The sequence below is a fragment of the Sus scrofa genome, chromosome 17 (genome assembly GCF_000003025.6).
Source record: "Sus scrofa isolate TJ Tabasco breed Duroc chromosome 17, Sscrofa11.1, whole genome shotgun sequence".
In the NCBI taxonomy this organism is placed as follows: domain Eukaryota; kingdom Metazoa; phylum Chordata; class Mammalia; order Artiodactyla; family Suidae; genus Sus; species Sus scrofa.
This window is the reverse complement of record NC_010459.5, coordinates 3852065-3871282: the sequence shown is the minus strand read 5'-3', so window position 1 is coordinate 3871282 and position 19218 is coordinate 3852065. Positions and strand designations below refer to the sequence as shown.

The 19218-nt window shown below is 37.0% G+C and overlaps 1 protein-coding gene across 4 annotated transcripts in view; it reads left to right on the top strand.

Annotated features, from left to right (window-relative positions):
- MSR1 (macrophage scavenger receptor 1) overlaps window positions 1-11380 on the top strand; it is a 79710-nt gene extending 68330 nt beyond the window's left edge. For all 4 annotated transcript variants that reach the window (XM_005672637.3, XM_013984974.2, XM_021077262.1 and 1 more), the window contains 1 exon segment: window positions 11158-11380. In XM_005672637.3, coding sequence (XP_005672694.2) covers window positions 11158-11291 — 134 coding nt within the window. In that variant the 3' untranslated portion in view covers window positions 11292-11380.

The following is a 19218-nucleotide window of genomic DNA, read 5'->3' as shown; positions in this document are numbered from 1 at the left end:
TACTTCAATTCTGAATTACTGACTAGAAAAAAGTAGCCATATATATGTAAACTAGAATTTTAAAGTCACTATTTCCTGTTTGTTTATTCTATTGTCCATATGAGATAAATAATTGGTGTCTCTGAAGTTGATGTTAACCAAAAAAAAAAAAAAAAAAATTGATCGTCTTTATTTTGTGTTATTCTTCTAGATTGATATAAGCAGTAGGACATTGTGTGCCAAATTATAAAGATAAAATAGTAGTATTTTAAATATTACTAAAATAGTACTAAAATACTACTAAAATGGTAGTATTACCAGATAATCTTATGTATACTAATTAAATACTGGAGTTTGTCAGGTTGTATCAAAAGACTAAACTGGATAAAATGGGCTTCTTAGTATCATTATGTATTAAGTACTATTGTGCTAAAATATATTGAGTAATAACTATGTGCCAGGCATCGTGCTAAACATATAAATAGTATGAATAATAGCCCATAATTATATCCTTTATTCCTCTACATAAGTGAATTAATTTTATCATATTTAGGAGATGAATTTAAGGATGGATCCAGGGTCTAAAATCTTTAGAAGTCAGAAAGATAATTTAATTTCATAAAGAAGCTAAATATAAGACAAAAGAGAATGATGATGTTGAAAGTGTCTACACCCAGGTTAGCCCCTAGCCACCAGTTTTTAATTTGTGTCTTAAAGTTACTTACTGTTTTTTTTAAGGCTGCACCTGCAGCATATGGAAATTTCTGTGCTAGGTGTCAAATCTGAGCTGCAGCTGCACACCTATGCCATAGCCACAGCAACAATGAGAGTCCAAGCTGCAACTGTGACCTACACTGCAGCTTGCTTGCAGCAAAACCATATCCTTAACATACTAGGTGAGGCCAGGGATAGAACCCACATCCTTACCAACACTATGTCAGGTTTTTAATCCACCGAGCCACAACAGGAACTCCGAAAGTATTCAGCAGAAGAAATAAAGGAAGCAGAAAATATCTATAATATTCCAAATAGATCTTTGGAATTTCCAAATTTTCCATTTCTTTCACACTTTCAGAATATCTTCCCCAACTTGAAAAGCGTGGGGCCAAAGTCATCCTTGCACCTGTAAAATTTACCTCCTAAAGTGAAATGTTTTAAACATCGGTCAGATAGATTTTTTTTTTTTTCCCCCAGAGAAGGGGAAAAGAAGAAAATCCCCAACTCTTAGTCACCAGTGAGTGAATCAGTTAATTGTTTAGCAAGACAAAACTGCCAATCTGAGTTTGCACAGTGTTGTATGGGGACGGAATCCATTTCTACAGTAACTAAGATCCATAGCATGAAAGGCCATTTATTTTAAATACACAATTTTATAAAACATTCCAAGTAGCAGTTAGCAACTCTGAGGTACACAGGTGCAGTTCCAATAGAAAGCATGCAATTCTGACCCATGGTGACTTACCTGGTAGATGGTTATGAGTTCTTCAGCCTTAGAAACAACAGCATGGATGGTTTAAATTCTTAGGACATGCCTTTGCAGACAAAATGAAATATAGTTTGCCAATTGTCCAGGTGATTTAATCAACATGGACTAGCAGAATCCTGCAATCTCAAAAGAGAAAAATACACTAAAATATTTTGCCATAAGTTGAGTTATTTTTCAGCTTCCATTAGCCAAGGAATTAAAAAGTATGCATTTAGGTTTATATCTTTAAGAAACAAACCCAAGAGTCCACTTTGCTAGTCTCTTATAGCTTAAAGTTAACTTTCAATCTATGACAAAGAGAAAACCGAATTCAGAGCAACGGCAGTAGTACATGTACCTTAAATCAGAGGAAACCAGTGAGGTTGGGTAAAATACAATATGAGATAGCAAAGTGAATAAGACGTTATACCCCAGCTTATTCCTTGTCTGAATATGAAGCCTTGCTGTGGCCTTGAAAGGTGTTCTTCCATTGAGACTTCAAACCTAGATGGTAAACACACAGTGGGAGGCTATTATCTTAAGATTCCATTAAGTTAAAGGTCTGGTCTCACAAGTAAAATATTCTTTTCCCCACAGCTTTTATTCATTTTTGCTTATACCTCTTGGGATTTCTAGTCTAAAGCACTGGTAAGAAAGGAAGAAAATAAGTATTCTGAAATCCTGGCCAAAGAAACATGCTTATGATTTAAATAGGAAACAGTAGTTAAGGCTCATGTGAAATGACTTATTTGGCTAGACGGAGACAGTTCCTTGAGCTTTCTGCATATAATTGACTATTTTTCTGAGAGGAGGGTCCATTTTCAGTGAGCCTGAGTGTTTATATTCACTGGAGATTCTATACATGAGAGTAGAGTTTTATTAGAATAAAATGAGATAGATCAGAATTTTGCTTTTTCCTCTCACATTTTCCAGTGCCTAGTGAAGTGAATTGGAGAGATTCAACGTTTTTTAAACTAAGGAGATAGGTGTAGAAACCTTAGCCCTGATACTTAGGCCTCAGAGTTTCTGTTTGCTTTCCAATAAAATGAGAATAACCATAACAACCCAGCTGATTTATTTTGAATCTTCAATGAACTGGCATATAGAAAGTGCCCAATGCAAAGCCTGACTCCTAGCGTTGTTCCAGCGCAGCAACAATCACAGGTAGCAACATGCCAACTGTAGAACTACAAGTTGATTTGCCATCCTCTTGGAAAGGTAGGAAAGTCTGATTGGCGCTGTATCCTATAGTGACATTAGCGATGTTCCAAGGCTCATAAAGAAGACTGTGTTTTTCCACCATGCAGGGGGTATGATCTAAGATGTGTTCTGTGTAACAGCGCTCCTAATTTCCCCCTTGAGTCCACAGGCACCATGGTTTTTGTTTTCACTCTCCAGCTAGAGCTCGGTCCCAAACAATCGAAGACTGGTTTTGAGAATTTTAAAATAATAAAGCAAGATGAGCTGGGAGAAAGAATAGAACTGATTTGTTCCTGAGAAAAAGAATCTGATAGTAAATGTGATCGGCTTTTCATTTTAAAAAACAGGCTTGCAGAGTTCCTGACCTAGCTCAGTGGTTAACAAACCCAACTAGTATCCATGAGAACACAGATTCCATCCCTGGCCTTGCTCAGTGAGTTAAGGATCCAGCGTTGCCTGTGAGCTGTGGTGTAGGTTGCAGATGCAGCTGGGGTCCCATGTTGCTGTGGCTGTGGCGTAGACCAGCAGCTATAGCTCTGATTTGACCCCTAGCCTGGGAACCTCCATATGCCATGCGTGCAGCCCTAAAAAGACACACATACACAAATAAAAAACAAGACAAAACAAAAAACGAACTTTCATCGTAAACTGTTTTTGGATTAGGCATGGTAAACCACCTTGTTAGTATAACTGTTTAATCTCCTCCTCCTTTTTCCACTTCACCTTAAATTTATACCTTGACTCAGGGGGCAAAGGAAAAGCAATTTTGAATGCAGAACAGAGACTGGAAAGGAAACTTAGAAATGTGAGTGGAGGAGTAAAAGAAAGAGGAAAAAGATGCATTAGAATTTTAATTATGTGTCATTCATTCTCTTACAAAAGTAACAAGAATCATATTAATACTATGTTGTACATTATTATCAAAATGAAATACGAAAAGTTTAAATTTATCTCCTTTGTATAATTCTCCCATTAGAGAAACAATACAGTTTTCTGGACACGGTCTCCCCCTCTCCTTTTTTTTTCTTCCTTCTGACTTTAAAATAGCAAACCTGGCTTACCAGAGATAATCCTTATTAGCTTTAAGAACAATTAGCTTTGCAGCTGCAAGCAAAATGATTTATAGGAACAAAGCTTAAAGCATGCTCCTTTAAATGGGTTCTTTCATCTGGATGCACCTTTTGCACAAAACGGAATGTTCTTTCTTTTTCCTGAGTAGTCAAAAAGGTTAAATTAAGGAAGCTCTGAGAAGTTTCTGGTGCTTGCCAAGATATGGAGCAGGAATAGGGAGTAAGCCCTTTGCTTCTTTCCCTATGCAAGCTTTGCAATCTCTTACCCAGTGGTCTCTCTTAGCCAACTTAGATGAGCTTTATCAGACATGGTGGTACTCCTGGCCTTTGCTATGGGCATTTCTGAGCCTGTATGCTGATGCAGGATGTAAGAACTGGACCTGGAGTCCCATCTTCTCCTAAGTTTATGGGATTTGGTGGTAAAACTCCAAACTTAAAACAGAAACAAAAGGAAATTCTAAACATAAACACTATATTTTATTCATTACTCCTTTCACATTCCATAATCTATTTTCTGAGTGGGTTTTAAAAATTATAAGAATAAACTGAAGGAGATCAAAAATATAACTCTGGGGAGTTCCCATGTGGCTCAGTGGTAGCGAACCCAACTAGTATCAAGGATGCAGGTTTGATCCATGGCCTCTCTCAGGGGGTTAAAGATCTCACGTTGCTGTGGCTGTGGTATAGGCCAGCAGCTGCTGCTCTGATTCAGTGCCTAGTCTGGGAACTTCCATATGCCACAGGTGTGGCCCTAAAAATAATAATAATACTAATAACTGTCTCTGAACTATCTTTAGTGATTGGGAGTAAAAGCAATGTTAAGGTAAAATATATCTTATTTTATTTGTTATTGTTATCATTTTTTGTTGTTATTTATTTAGTGCCACACCCATGGCATATGGAGGTTCCCAGGCTGGGGGTTGAATCGGAGCTACAGGTGCTGGCCTGCACCAGAGCCACAGTAATGCCAGATCTGAGCCTCGTCTGTGACCTACACAATAGCTCATGGCAACCCAGATCCTTAACCCACTGAGCAAGGCCAGGGACTGACCTGTGTCCTCCTGGATGCTAATCAGATTCATTTCCATCAGTCTACAATGGGAACTCCTCAAAGATAAAATATATCAAAAGTCAGAACGCCAATTCTTATGTACTGCTTCCTACACACTGGAAGTTTTAAAATGTAAATGTTTAGATGTTGGGTATTATAGAACTTGAAATGGAGTTTTTATGGTTCTTAATTTATCTGTTTTGTTACTTATGGTAACAAAGACAATAAATACTAAATATGGAATAATATTGTTCATCAAGTATTGACTGCATGGTCCCATTTAGTGCTCACAGTTCCTGTGAGAAATAGAAATTATACACCCATTTTCCAGAGAAAAACTAAAGCTGACAAAACTGTCACAAAACTTGCCCACATTTATACACCTATTATGGTGGTTGTGGCAGAAGTCACATTATTCTGTAATTTGTCTCTCCACTGACAGAATGTCCTCCCAAGTTCTTTAACCTTAAGAACTTAATTTCTAAAGAGCTTGCTTCCTTAGAATCATAGAATTTTAAAAGTAAGTGCGGTCTTATTTGAGCCTCAGTCTTCCAGTCTGCACATATAATAAAACAGGGAAAATGAGTGGCTTCTTCAGAACTGCAAAACTAGAATCTAGAACTATAGTCTTAAGTTTATCAATTCTCTATTCTGATTTCCATTTCACTTTTAATGTTGATCCAAAAAACCCCATGATGCTTTTCTAAAAGAAGCTGTTGACAAAGCCTTCCTACCTAGAAGTCTAAAAAGTGATATAAATGCGTGTCACCCAGCCCTGACTGGATTTAATTAAAATTCATTCAGAGACTTTAACCATTAGCGATTTTTGCTTCTCCACTTATCTATTCAGCAGGTAATCTCAAATCTCATCATGTCACTATATATCTGGCTAATGTTTGAAATATATTACTTTTTTTTTTTTAATAAAAGCAGTGGTTCCTCAAGATAAAAGAAACTCAATTTCCTCAAAGAAATTCAACATTTTCTTTTATCTTATTTTACATTTTTGATTTCCAGGGCCACACCTTTGGCATATGTAAGATCCCAGGCTAGGGGTCCAATTAGAGCTGCAGCTGCTGGCGTACACAGCCACAGCAATGCAGCAGCCAAACTGCATCTGCGACCTACCCTGCAGCTCACGGCAATAATGGATCCTTAACCTACTGAGTGAGGCTAAGGATCGAACCTGCGTCCTCATGAATACTAGTTGGGTTTGGTACCAATGAGACACAGTAAGAAATCCAATATTTGTCTTTTAAAAAGAGAGTTTAAGAGGAAATGTTATCTGTCAAGCATACTCGGCAGCATCACAAACCAAGCTTGTGAAAATCCAGAAGCCATGGACAACGTGATTATTATTGTCTGCTTTTAGAAATACAAATCAGGAGTTCTCGTCGTGGCACAGTGGTTAAAGAATCCGACTAGGAACCATGAGGTTTCGGGTTCGATCCCTGCCCTTGCTCAGTGGGTTAATGATCCGGTATTGCCGTGAGCTGTGGTGTAGGTTGCAGACGCGGCTCGGTCCTGCGTTGCTATGGCTCTGGTGTAGGCTGGCAGCTACAGCTCTGATTCGACCCATATCCTGGGACCTCCATATGCTGTGGGAGCGGCCGGCCCAAGAAATGGCAAAAAGACAGGAAAAAAAAAATGCAAAATCGGTCAATTTGTCCTCTTTTTACAATTATTATAAAAGAATTGTAGATATATAGGGGGCTTGGTAGATAGATAAATGGATGATAAAAAGGACAGAAAAAAAATATATCTAAAATATATACATCAATCTTGCATAGGTTTCCAATCCTGATAAGGAGAGCTTAGAGGAAAAAAATAATAATGACAGCAGCAACAACAAAAATCCTTGAGTAACAGTTATTACCTAAAGAAATAAAAACAGATCCGTTTTTTAATCTTTGAGGTGCACATGAAGAGAACATTTTATTAATTTTATGCTACCTTTGCCTTAGTTTTTAATGCAGAAATCAATTTGGAAGGAGATGGAAGTGAGTATTAAATTTTTTCCTTGGGCTCAATAGTTTTGAATATATTAATATAAAAATAAAACAGCAAATCTTTGAAAATTATTTTTATAACTCTATTTAGCCTCTTTTGTAGTCAATGAAGTGCCAAGTTTTAAATATCATCGTGTTCTTTTGCTTGACTCTGTTCTCTCATTATTTTAAGAAACACATGCATCCTTTCTGAGCCTTAGATTATTTACCTGTCAAATGGAAATAATTGCCAATATTTTACAAAGTTATTAGAAGTAAATTTTTAAAATTATATGTGAAAATACTTAGCATTTTCACTGTGTCTGAATCTTTTCCATGTAGCAAGAGACCAGATGAAATATGATGAAATATATTTATCGCATGCATATGTTCTTGGTGAGAAAAAGGACTAGAATATGAGTTAAGGGTTCTGAATACAAGAATCAGCTTTGCCGCTAATTACATTTGACCTCATTTGCGACATTTACGTAAAACAGAAGTCTTCCCTAGAAGGTCAGTTCATGAGGGAATGGATTCTGACTTTTTTTTTCACTCACGTAGGCACTCAAAAGAGGTTGGTTAAATGACCGAATCTAATAATGTAGGTGATTGCAGTAAGTCTCTAATTAAAGACACTGGCATTAGGCAGATGCCTGGTGGGAAAACCGGCTTCATCATGCATGAACTATGTGACCTTGGGCAAAGTTATGTATTCTCTGATTTTCACTTTCCTCAACAGTATAATGACAGCTTAATGGCATTTATTAACTTTTTAAAGTTGTTTGAGAATACAATAACAGCTCAAAAGTACTTTGAATGTTCTCTGCCACATAATTAATTCTTAAAAGAGTGGGCATAAATGTTCTTTCTTATCCCTACAGCGTTGGCATTCTAATGTTCCTGAACCCTTGACCGTGTTTTCTAAAACTCATGTTCACGATTTAGCACACTGACGAAATGATGCCAATCTTGTGGTGCCCCTGTGGGGGGCCCTTTGGGATGCATCAGCCATTGAGAGAATTCTCACTCTTCATTCCCTTTTCCTGGAATAGAAAACTGCACTGCTGAGATAAAAATCTAGTGACTCTAGCTACAAAATGTAAAGTGAAAGCATCACAGCACCCTGGGTACAGAGATCACGGAGGTCATGGATCCATACTCTCTTGTGCTCCCAGTCACAACAGAGCCATGGCTTTCACCAAAAGTTTTACTTGCGTTTATTTATACAATTTATAGATGTTCATAAATGTAATACATACATTTTATAAATGTCCCACTCTCTTGGCCCCCTTCCATATTAGCATGGGGGTGGTTTTACTTTTTGTGCAATCATTATGACTTGACTATGGTTTTTTGTTGCTTTTAAAAATTTTTTTTTATTGTGGTTTATTTACTGTGTTCTAACAATTTCTGCTGTACAGCATAGTGACCCAGTTTTATACACACACACATGCATATATATGTATGTATATATTTGTATGTATATATATATCCATTTTCTCACAATATCCTCCATCATGTTCCATCATAAGTGATTGGATATAGTTCCCTGTGCTATACAACGGGATCTCATTGCTTCTCCACTCCAAATGCAATAGTTTGCATCTGCTAACCCCAGACTCCCAATCCATCCCACACCCTCCCCCTCCCCCTGGCAAACACAAGTCTGTTGCCATGTTCATGATCTGTTTCTGTTTTGTAGATAGATCAGTTGTGCCATATTCTAGACTCCACATATAAGTGATATCTTATGGGGTCTTTCTCTTCTGACTTCATTCAGTATGGGAGTCTCTAGTTCCATCATGTTGCTGCAAATGGCATTATTTTGTCCTTTTTTATTGCCTATGTTTTTGAGTAGCCCTTTGGGCTTTCACAAATTCATGTAGACTTTATATATTTAAAATAAACACATATACACAAACATGCCATACATACAAACACAAACACATTAGGGGGATTTGAAAGCCAAAAAGTGTTCCTGGCAAGCATTCTGACTTTGAGATCATATCCCCCTAATCTTTTCCTTTTTGTCTGCCTTAAAATTTCAAGTTGAAAAGACTTGATACTGTTACAAACATTTCAGAAAACAGATCTTCAGGTTACAACTCTTTAAATCATCAGCCCAGGAAAACCTTTACTTGTATAATAGAAACATTGTTTGGATTCTGATGATTTAACTGCTATTATATGAAATGAAAAATACAGTATTCCCAGTTACCTTGATAATGTAAACCTAAATATGATCTGTCTTGTATTTGAATATTTCTAGTGAAGACACAAATTATTTAAAAATTAAGCGAATGCATCTATTTATTTAAATGTGGAAATCACAATTTTCTTCATTCTAAGAGTAAATAAAAACATGGTCTCCACAGAAAATGTCTAATAAACATCCTATTAACTGTTCTTTTGGCTTACAGATTTTTTTTTTTTCTTCTTCACTCCAGCTTCCACATTTCTGCCAGACATACAATTCTAAAATATAGTTCTGATGATGTTATTTCTTTTGGTGACTCACAGTATAAAATTTAAAAATTTGTATAGTACGGTCTTAACTTTCTCTCCAACCTTCCCAAAGACTCCTATTCCCCTCATTAATATGCATTGTGTTTTAGATGCCAGGAGATATTACCTATTGTAATCATCAAGAATTTTCATGCTGCCCCACTGTATTGAATGACTTGTTTTTGATGCATGGATGACCTCCATTCACTTTTTAAGGTTCAGTGAAATGTTATCCACATTGTGATTATAAAATGTCCAATATCTGCTAATTTATTCAATATTATAGGCACATACTACTATGCAATTATACACATTATTAGCCATGCATGTATTGTTAGTTTATCTATTGAACTCACAGAGCATTTGAAAAATCCGTATGAGTGACATAGTTATATGTGCCATTATGTATGCCTCTTTAAAAAATGAGTCTTCATTTACCTTTGAGAGATTCATAAAATCTGTTTCTAAGTTTTAAATTTATTTCTAAATATGCTTTGTATAGTTCTTATGACTGAAAAGAGAACTTTTAATATCAAATTGTTCCAAGTAGAAAAAATACATTGTTGATTATGCTGACAATATTAAGATATTTATTTGCCATCCACCAGTTTTGTAAAGGTGCTTATTGAAATTTCACTGCTAAATCATCAGTTTCTTAATGTCATTAAATATTTTGAGAACTCAGTAGGAGGTTTGCAATATTATATATTTAACAAGACCTAATGAAATCATTCATTCGAAGTGTTTTGAAGGTTCTGTTCCCCAATGCCTTAAGTATGAAAGAAAGAACTTTTATATATGCACTTAGAAAATCTTTAGAGAATACCAGAAAAACATTTCCAAACTTTCATTTTAAAGTTATCTTTACTTGCCATGAATTCCTTTCAGAAAAACAGTGTTTTCTTATTCAATGATAAAATAATGCCCTTATCTTGAAAGTGGTGGTGCAGTTTATTTAGTTGATTATCTGCTAAAAGGCTGACAGCTAGGTACAGCTGACAGACCTTGTTTTTCCTGCTAATGTGTCTGACAAAGAATAAGCATTAGCTCTGCCATTTTCTTGTTTGCTTGTGTTTGCAATTAATAGTCTATGGTCTTCTTGCAGGATATTTTGTAAGCCCTTTGCTGATTGTATTAGACTCAGTTTAATTAAAAATAGATAATAGGAGTTCCCGTCGTGGCGCAGTGGTTAACCAATCCGACTAGGAACCATGAGGTTGAGGGTTCGATCCCTGCCTTGCTCAGTGGGTTAACGATCCAGCGTTGCCGTGAGCTGTGGTGTAGGTTGCAGACGTGCTTGGATCCCACGTTGCTGTGGCTCTGGTGTAGGCCAGTGGCTACAGCTCCGATTAGACCCCTAGCCTGGGAACCTCCATATGCCGCAGGAGCGGCCCAATAAATAGCAAAAAGACAAAAAAAAAAAAAAAAAAAAAAGATAATATATTTGGAAAACCAGACACATGTGAACTGAAATACACTAGAAGCTAAAAAAAGAACTCCAGAATCACTTATGTTCCATATTTGTCACTTACAGATACACTTAGATCACTAGGTCTTGGTATATGTCAATTATTATTAAAGCTTATTTCCTTCCTTGTTTTTTAAAAATAAAACTATTAAGTCCTCAGAGAAAACCAATCATTCTTTCATCTATGATTTCATAGAACTGTGTATATACCTTTTTATGGCTCATATTACTTTATGTTTTAGTTGTTTACACACTGACAGAATATAAAATTTTCTGGAGCAGGGGGATTAATTTTTGGATCTTAATACAGAGCATAGAACTTGTATGTAGACAATGGTCACATATTTGTTAAATTAGTGAATAAATTAATGGCTCTGTCACTCTGACAGAAACACTATAGTTATTGGTAACAATGTATCTGATTTTTGCAGGTACTGGTCCAATATGGCTGAATGATGTGTTTTGTTTTGGGAGAGAATCATCTATTGAAGAATGTAATATTAGACAGTGGGGTGTGAGAACCTGTTCACATGCTGAAGATGCTGGAGTCACCTGCACTACATAATGTATCGTATTTTCATTCACATTTATGAAATTGTTGCAAAATGATTTTTATTATTTTGCTTCATTAAAACAAGTTTATTGAACATTTAACAGACTAAGAATATTGTCTAAAGAAAGAGACTATTTAAAAATCATTGTGGAGTCCCCAGGTGGTGCAGCGGGTTAAGCATACTGTGTTGCCACTGTTGTAGCATGGATTTGATCCCTGGTCCTGGAATTTTGCATGCCACCTTGAGGGCAGCCAAAAAGAAACAAAATTTAAAATAAATAAATGAATATAAATATATCACTGGATAAACATCAATCACCTTAATCCTTGCTAAGGTCTATATTTGAACCTTTTTTTTTTTCTTTTTAGAACCGTACCTGTGGCATATGGAAGTTACCAGGCTAGGTGCTGAATTGCAGGTACAGCTGCTGGCCTATGCCACAGCCACAACAACGTGGATCTGAGCCACGTCTGCACCTATACCACAGCTCATGACAATGCTGGAGCCTTAACCCACTGAGCGATGCCAGGGATCAAACCTACCTCCTCATGGATCCTAGTTGGGTTCGTTAATTGCTGAGCCACGAAGGGAACTCCTTGAGCCATTTTTAACTTCACTTGGTTTTTAAATGGAATTTTCTAATATAATTACTTATGTATTGAATTGAATATACTGAAGTTTAAGACTTCTAGATTACAGGTGTCAAAATGGAAACACATTCTAAACATTGGCTGAAATGTGAATTTTACAGCAAGATTACAATTTTTTGTTATTTTTTTGTCTTCTTTGTAATCTATTTCATGGATTTTAATGTAATTACTTTTTGAATAATGATAGAAGAAGGTTTTCTTTTGTGCCATGTTTACAAAATCTCCAATTCATATACATTTTCAAAGAAGAAATCTTTTTCAATTATCAAGTTCTCTGTGCAATAACTTGGCTATTAGATAGCTGTGTTCATGATATGTTTTGGCCATGATGGAGAATTATCAGGTTTCACCTGCTCATATAGTAATGTGGTTATTAGTAACATGGCTAATAACATGTTTATTTGACATGGTCATGTACTGACAGTTGGTTTTTTTATTTCATTTTTCTTTTTAGGGCCACACCTGAGATATATGGAAGTTTCCAGGCTAGGGTTTGAATTGGAGCTGCAGTTTCAGGCTTATGCCACAGCCACAGCAACACAGGATCCAAGCTACATCTGTGACCTACCCCAGGGCTCACGGCAAAGCTGGATCTTTAACCTGGTTAGCAAGGCCAGAGATGGAACCTGCAACCTCATGGATCCTAGTTGGGTTTTTAATCCTGTGTGCCACACAACAGGACTCCAGTGTTTTTTGTTTTACTGAGTCATAAAGTTAGTCGAAAGCAAGACATATGAGAGAAAGCACAGACTCATCATCGCTATATGCATCAAAATAATTAGTGAATCAAAAAAGAAAGTCAGTTTCAACATGGAGCTCAATTCGTTATGCATGGTAAATTCTAGGACACTGTTTAAAAGATAAATTTCTCTTCTTACTCCATCTTAATTAACAGAATGCAAATATTATGGGTACAGAAGAAAGTTTCGATGACCCTTCTTTGGAGTCTTTCGTGAAGTGAAGTGAGTCCATATTTATAACCAGAAAGAACAGCATCTTCAGCCCTAGAGGGCTGATGACGCTGAGCATAGCAAAGTAGTACCAAGTTCAACCTGGAACCAAAGACTGTGCCCTGCTGTCTCAGTATACAGGTAGAAAGACCAGTGATTGCTTTTAAAGTTCAGCTGAATCTAATCCCAGTACTGAGAAACACAATTTTCAGGTTTCCTAAACTGAACTTAGAGGTACATGTGATTAAAAATAGTACTAATACAGAATGACTCTATCAGTCCTTCCTTAATGGTAATAAGCGAAAGCGTGGGTTTAAGCATTTTTTCATCTCCAGAAGTCTCACCTCACAAATAGTAACAAGATGGTAGACTCACTGCCCTCTCATTTTCAAAAGCAAAAAATGTTATCTTGGAACTGGAATGATTGGAGATGCCTGCTGAAAATGCATTTTACCGTGGCATATACTTCTGTTTGTTGAACATAGGTGATTTTCCCCACCAGTGTAATTTTGTGATTAAGAGAATGAACTCTGAATCTAGACAGACTGTCTCAAACCCTGGTTCTCTCTACTTTTAACTAGTTATTAATTCTCTGTCCTCAATTCTGCATCCAGGTATCTCCCTCACATGGTACACAGATGCTATTAAAAAGAGTCCTTTGCATTATCAGCCTGTATGAGATGTCTGAGATCAGTGTGATGCGCTGTGAAATTTATATTGCTATAGGGTATATGGAGACTGATTTTCTGCTTAGGCATAGACATTTGTATCTTTAAAACTAATAATTTGAAAGGCCATTTTTTAATTGAAATAATCTACTAAAGCCAGGCCAGTCTAGAAAAGAATTGAACTGTGCCAGTTATATTAGGGCTTATTTACTTTGGAATAAGGGGTTGCCTTCACTCCTTTGGAAGTAGTGATCTGTGATCTGGTTAAGAAAAGGAGGAAGTAAGGAAGGAAGGAAGTAGAAAAAAGGTAAGGGAAAGAAGGACACAATAGTGGATTGTGGTTGCTAAGTAGTCAAGGCAAGTCTGTTGTTTTTTTGCCTGATGCTGAGTCTGCAATCAGGAGATGGCTGTTTAGGAGGGAAGATGGACATGAACTGGGAGGGGGAACAAGGAACCACATAGGTGAGCTGAAACCTGCATTAGTGTCTTACTCCTGCCCCAGGTGCCCTGCGGTGGAAGGTGATGAACTTATGGTGGAATCAACATAACACCTGGCTGAGGTGGGCGAGAACCACAGGAGGCCCCAGAGGGAAGTTCAGGAGCTACAGGCTCTGCTGTCCACAAACCAGGTCGTCAGGGGAGCAGAACCATTGGTGTGTGCTGTGTGGGTGCCCTGCTGCCCTGCAGCAACTTTCTGAGCCTAGAAAGGACTATGGCTGCTGCTAAACTCTCCATTTCCCAACCCCATGCAAAATGGCTTTGGTGTTCCATGACAAACCAGAACTACATAGCAGAGAGAGAATTTTGGAAAATCCAGTTGTACTGTAGCTACATGGATCCAACAGCAGTCTAGAACCAGAGTTCCCATGTGTCTCAGTGAGATAAGGGTCTGGCATTGTCACTTCAGCTGGTCCAATCGATGCCGTGGCTCTAGTTCACTACCTGGCCTAGGAACTTCTGTAGTGGGTGCAGCCAGAAAAATAAATCCAGCACTGTAGTGAAGGCAGGGAGGATTTGGCTGAATTAGTATAGGATTTTTTTTTGTTTCATACTTGTTTTTTAGTAGATTGGAGGAGGGGAAAGTTGTGTGATACTATCATATCAATTACTCTCATATATCACTTATTTGACATGGCTTTTTATTTTCTATGTTAAATTTTTTTGGCTGTTTTTTTTTTTGTTTTTGCTATAGCATTCTTGTGAAAGAGATACAGTCAGAGATTGATTGGTTTTCCTTCTTTATGTAAGCGTTATAATTTCTGTTCTATAGAATTGCAGTCAGGAAACTAAGTCTAGGTAGAAGGTGATTTGCCTAGTATCTCACCCCCAGTCTAAGGGAGAATCAAGGCATCACTGCTCAGTAGGAAACAATGATGAGAATAAGGAAACTTGGTATGATTTCTCTCTAAGAACTGGGTAATCTGTGGTAATTAATCTCTCTTACTGTGTGTCAATTGTACCAGCTGAAGAAAACAATGATCTAGATAATTTGTAAAATTTTTATTTTCAAATTGAAAAAAAATAACCTGGTAATATAAATAATACCTGTTTACTGTAGGAAATTCAAAGTTCCTGCAATTATCAGTGCTTATCAGAACTTTTTTTTTTTTTTTGAACTACTTTCCTCCTCCTGTTGCTTTATTTCTTCTTATGACTTTAAGCTAATTTCTGGTGTTCTTTGATTTCAAACTGAGGAACACCTCTTTAATATTTCTTATAGGGTGGTCCAGTAGTAAGACACTATCTTAGTTGTTTATCTGGGAATGTTTTAATTACTCGATTATTTTTGAAAGACGTTTTGCCAGATAGAGAATTCTTGGTTACAGTTTTTGTTGTTGTTGTTGTTTTAGCGTTAAAACCCCATCCCTGGCTTCAGGGTTTCCAATGAGAAATAGGCTGTTAGTCTTCTTGAGGGCCCGTGTACATGACCAGTTACTGCCTCTTGCTGCTTTCAGGATTCTCTTTGTCTTTTGACAGTTTATTATAGTGTGTCTTTGGGTGGTTATCTTTGAATCTATACTGCATGGACATTGTTGAGCTTCTTAGATGAAGTATATTTATCTCTTCCATCAACTTTGGGAAGTTTTACGCATTTCTTGATATCTCCCTCCCTGCCTTCCTTCCCTCCTTCCTTTAGCTCTCTCATTTTCTGCTATTTCTGGGACTCCTGTAATGCATATTTTGAGTGTACTGCAGTACCTTCTTTCTCTTCAATTCTCAGACTCAGTAATTTCAATTGCCCTCTGTCAGATTTTTCGTATGCTTACTTAAGTGTGCTATTACATCCCCCAAGTGAATTTTTCATTTTAGAATTCTACTTTTAAGATCCAGAATTTCTATTTGGCTTTTTAAAAAGTTTTATCTTTATTGATATCCTGATTTTGTTAGTACACTGTTTTCAGTTTCCTTTAGTTCTTTGCCTTTTTTTTTTTTTTTAGCATGTTTAAGGAGTTGTTTTAAAGTCTTTATCAAATAAGCCTAACATCCAAACTTCTTCAGTAACTGTTTCTGTCAGGTTATTTTGTTCTTTCAATAGATCATATGTTCCTATTTCTCTGTATGCTTTATGATTAATTTTTTTTTGTGCTATTTTGAACATCGAATATTTGAATATTATAATGTGGTATGTGTAAAAAGCAGACTCTTCCCACCCCAATAATTTGGCGTTTTTGTTTGTTTGTTTGTTGAAGGTTATAGAAGTCCATTTGTTTCCCTGAACAATTCGGTAAAGACTGTATTCCTTGTTTTGGATAGTTACTGAAGTATCTGTTCTTTTAGCCTTGTGTTCTGCTGGTGTTTTGAATGCCAGGAGCTAAAACAACAAATAATCAAACAAAGCCCACAAATACCCAAAACATATTCAAACGACAACAACCAAACCCACCTCTCCCAGGTTTTGATTAAAGAAAATTGACTTAAAACGTCTATTACTAATGTTCATCAAAGAAAAAGTGGAAAATAAATGTAGAGTTTAAAAAACAAACAACAACAACAAAAAAAACAGACTGTGTCACTTTCTATGCCTGATGAAAAATAGCTGTGTCTAGTACCAAACATATATTCCTAAAATTGGTATATTCCATTTGAGTGATTTCAAAAATATCTCAACATAGCCATCTCTTCATTGTACTTTCTGTGGAAAGACTGCTAATTGTCTACTTGACCGCTATATACTTCCTGTTTTCTGCGAGGATCATGATTTCATTTAGTTAATATGGGTCTTGGAGTTTTTCTAACCCTGGAGAGTGACTAGTAGTTATTATTCTAATCCAGTGATGGTAGGTTTGCATCTCTTCCAGTGATTGGTTTGGACATAAGCCTCACAGCAATCCTGACCACCCACAAATTACCAAGGATTCAAATGACCAATTTTCCTCTTAATAATAAGTATTGCTATGTGATTTGTAAAAGCCACATGCCTCGTTCAATGCCCTACCTGAGTACAGACTACCGCGGTTCGCAATGGTTCACAATTTTCAAAAAAACTGAAAGTTTTCGCTGAAATTATTTATTCATATAACTGAGGTGAAATATGTTTGGTTCTCAAACGTCAACTAGTTTTCTCATTTTCTACCTCCTTTTTCCTTCTTCTTTTTTCCTTCTTAAAAAAGTTAATGTACACTTTGCATTCGTTTTGATGCTAGATGGCTAGGCAAGTAGATTACAGTGATTCTGATCAGGTGATCTTTTCTTCCTCCCACCCTCATTTCCTCTCTCTGTCCCTTAACTCCCTGAGCCACATGGGAGCTCTGATATTAGATTGATATTGCATCGATATAGCTACTATAGAACTAGATTTTCCCAAACTCTCTCTCTCTCCTATGTAGTTCTGGCTTATCATGGAACACCAAAGCCATTTTGAATGGGGTTGGGAAATTGAGAGTTGAGCAGCAGCCATAGTCCTTTCTAGGCTCAGAGAGTTGTTGTGGGGCAGCAGGGCACCCACACAGCACACACTGATGGTGCTGCTCCCCTGACTGACCTGGTTTGCGGGACAGCAGAGCCTGTAGCTCCTGAACTTCCCTCTGGGGCCTCCTGCAGTTTCTCGCCCACCATAGCCAGATGTATGTTGAGACCCATAATTTGTAAATTCACCACCTTCCCCTGCAGGCCGCCCGGGTCGTCAGAGTTGGAGGTTGGAGAAATTAATGCAGGTTTCAGTTCATCTATGTGGCTTCCTTGTTCCTCTCCCAGGTCATATCCATCTTCCCTCCTTACCAGCCACCCTCCTGACTGCAGGCCCAGCAGCGTTAGGCACACACACACAAAAGACTTGTCTTGACTGTTTAGCAACCACAATATACATTGTGTAAGACCGAATCTCTTAAAGGGAACAAAGGAAAAGTTGCTCTGTGTTTTGACACAATGGCCTTAGGCAAAAAAAGGGGGATGGAATAGAGGAAATTTGGTAACTGCAGCTGTGGATGCCATATTTAGATTCTTTTCCAGTTTGAAAAGCATACAAATAAAACATGGAATTATTTTTTTGTATTACTTTGGCTGTTGAACTTGCTTTCTGAAGGCAGCACTATGTTGAGACTGAAACACTTGGGTCAGGTTTTAAAACCTTTGCATAAAGTATGTGTTAATTTATTGCATAAAGTACTGTGCTGCAGGTTTTTCTACAAAAATGTCAGGCCCACAAAGAATTTTTAAAACACTAGAATTGAATGTAACCCTGAAGCTCTTTGGGGTTCCCTGAGTGCAAAGCTTTAGAATTACATGCCTAGCATAATTTTAGGTTAGAAAGAAAAGGGAAAAAAAAAAAGAGAGATTGAAATACATTTGTTAATCATCCATTAAGTACCTCCCTAGGGCCAAGTAAGTTCAATCAAACCTACTGGAAAACATTTCAGTTTTTTCAAAAAATGTCTTTGATATGTCATGCTTACCCTCATTTTCCAAAAAGACTGATAAAATTAATGACATAAATTGCTCATATATTTTATTAAATTGCATAAAATTGTCCTACTCTAAAAGTTCAACAGCAGAATAAAGTGAAAACACAGCTGTTACTCTGAATGAGGGCCTATTAAAGAAGTCAAGGCTTGCTGATTTAGCTAATATGTCACATCCAGGTTAGCTGCTGAGCGATTAGGGGTTAAAAGGAATAACCTGTGTGTTTAGAATAAAAAAGGAAAGAAGAAAGGGAGGGAGGCAGGAAGGAAGGAGGAAAGAGAGGAAGGGAAGAAAGAAGAGAGGGGAGGAAAGAAGGAAAAGAAGAAAAGAGATCCAAGGAAAAGCAAGTCTGCTCATCACCACTTCATTATACACCAAAAATTCTGATTACAAGGTAAGTCTGTTTATGATATTTTTAAACCTCTTATGCTGAAGAAATGAGGTAACAATGTAATTGAGGGGTGAAAGGTCTCTTGGGGCTGTAGTAATACTAGTCAGTTATTTTTATCTTCATATTCAGATTTAAAGTTGATTTCCTACATAAAAACAGAGTTTCATTCCACATTGTAGGAAGTAAAGGAAGAAATTCAAGGAGCACATGCAACATGTAAAAATTTCCCACCAGTGGCTGGGCACTCATGTTATGATTGGGAGAGCTCCACCCATAAACTTATGTTCCCAGTGTGACAACAGAACAAACAGTTCTGATGCCAGAACACCATTTGTTGTATTTTCCATTTTGAAATAGAATTACAGTCTTACATCTTTTCA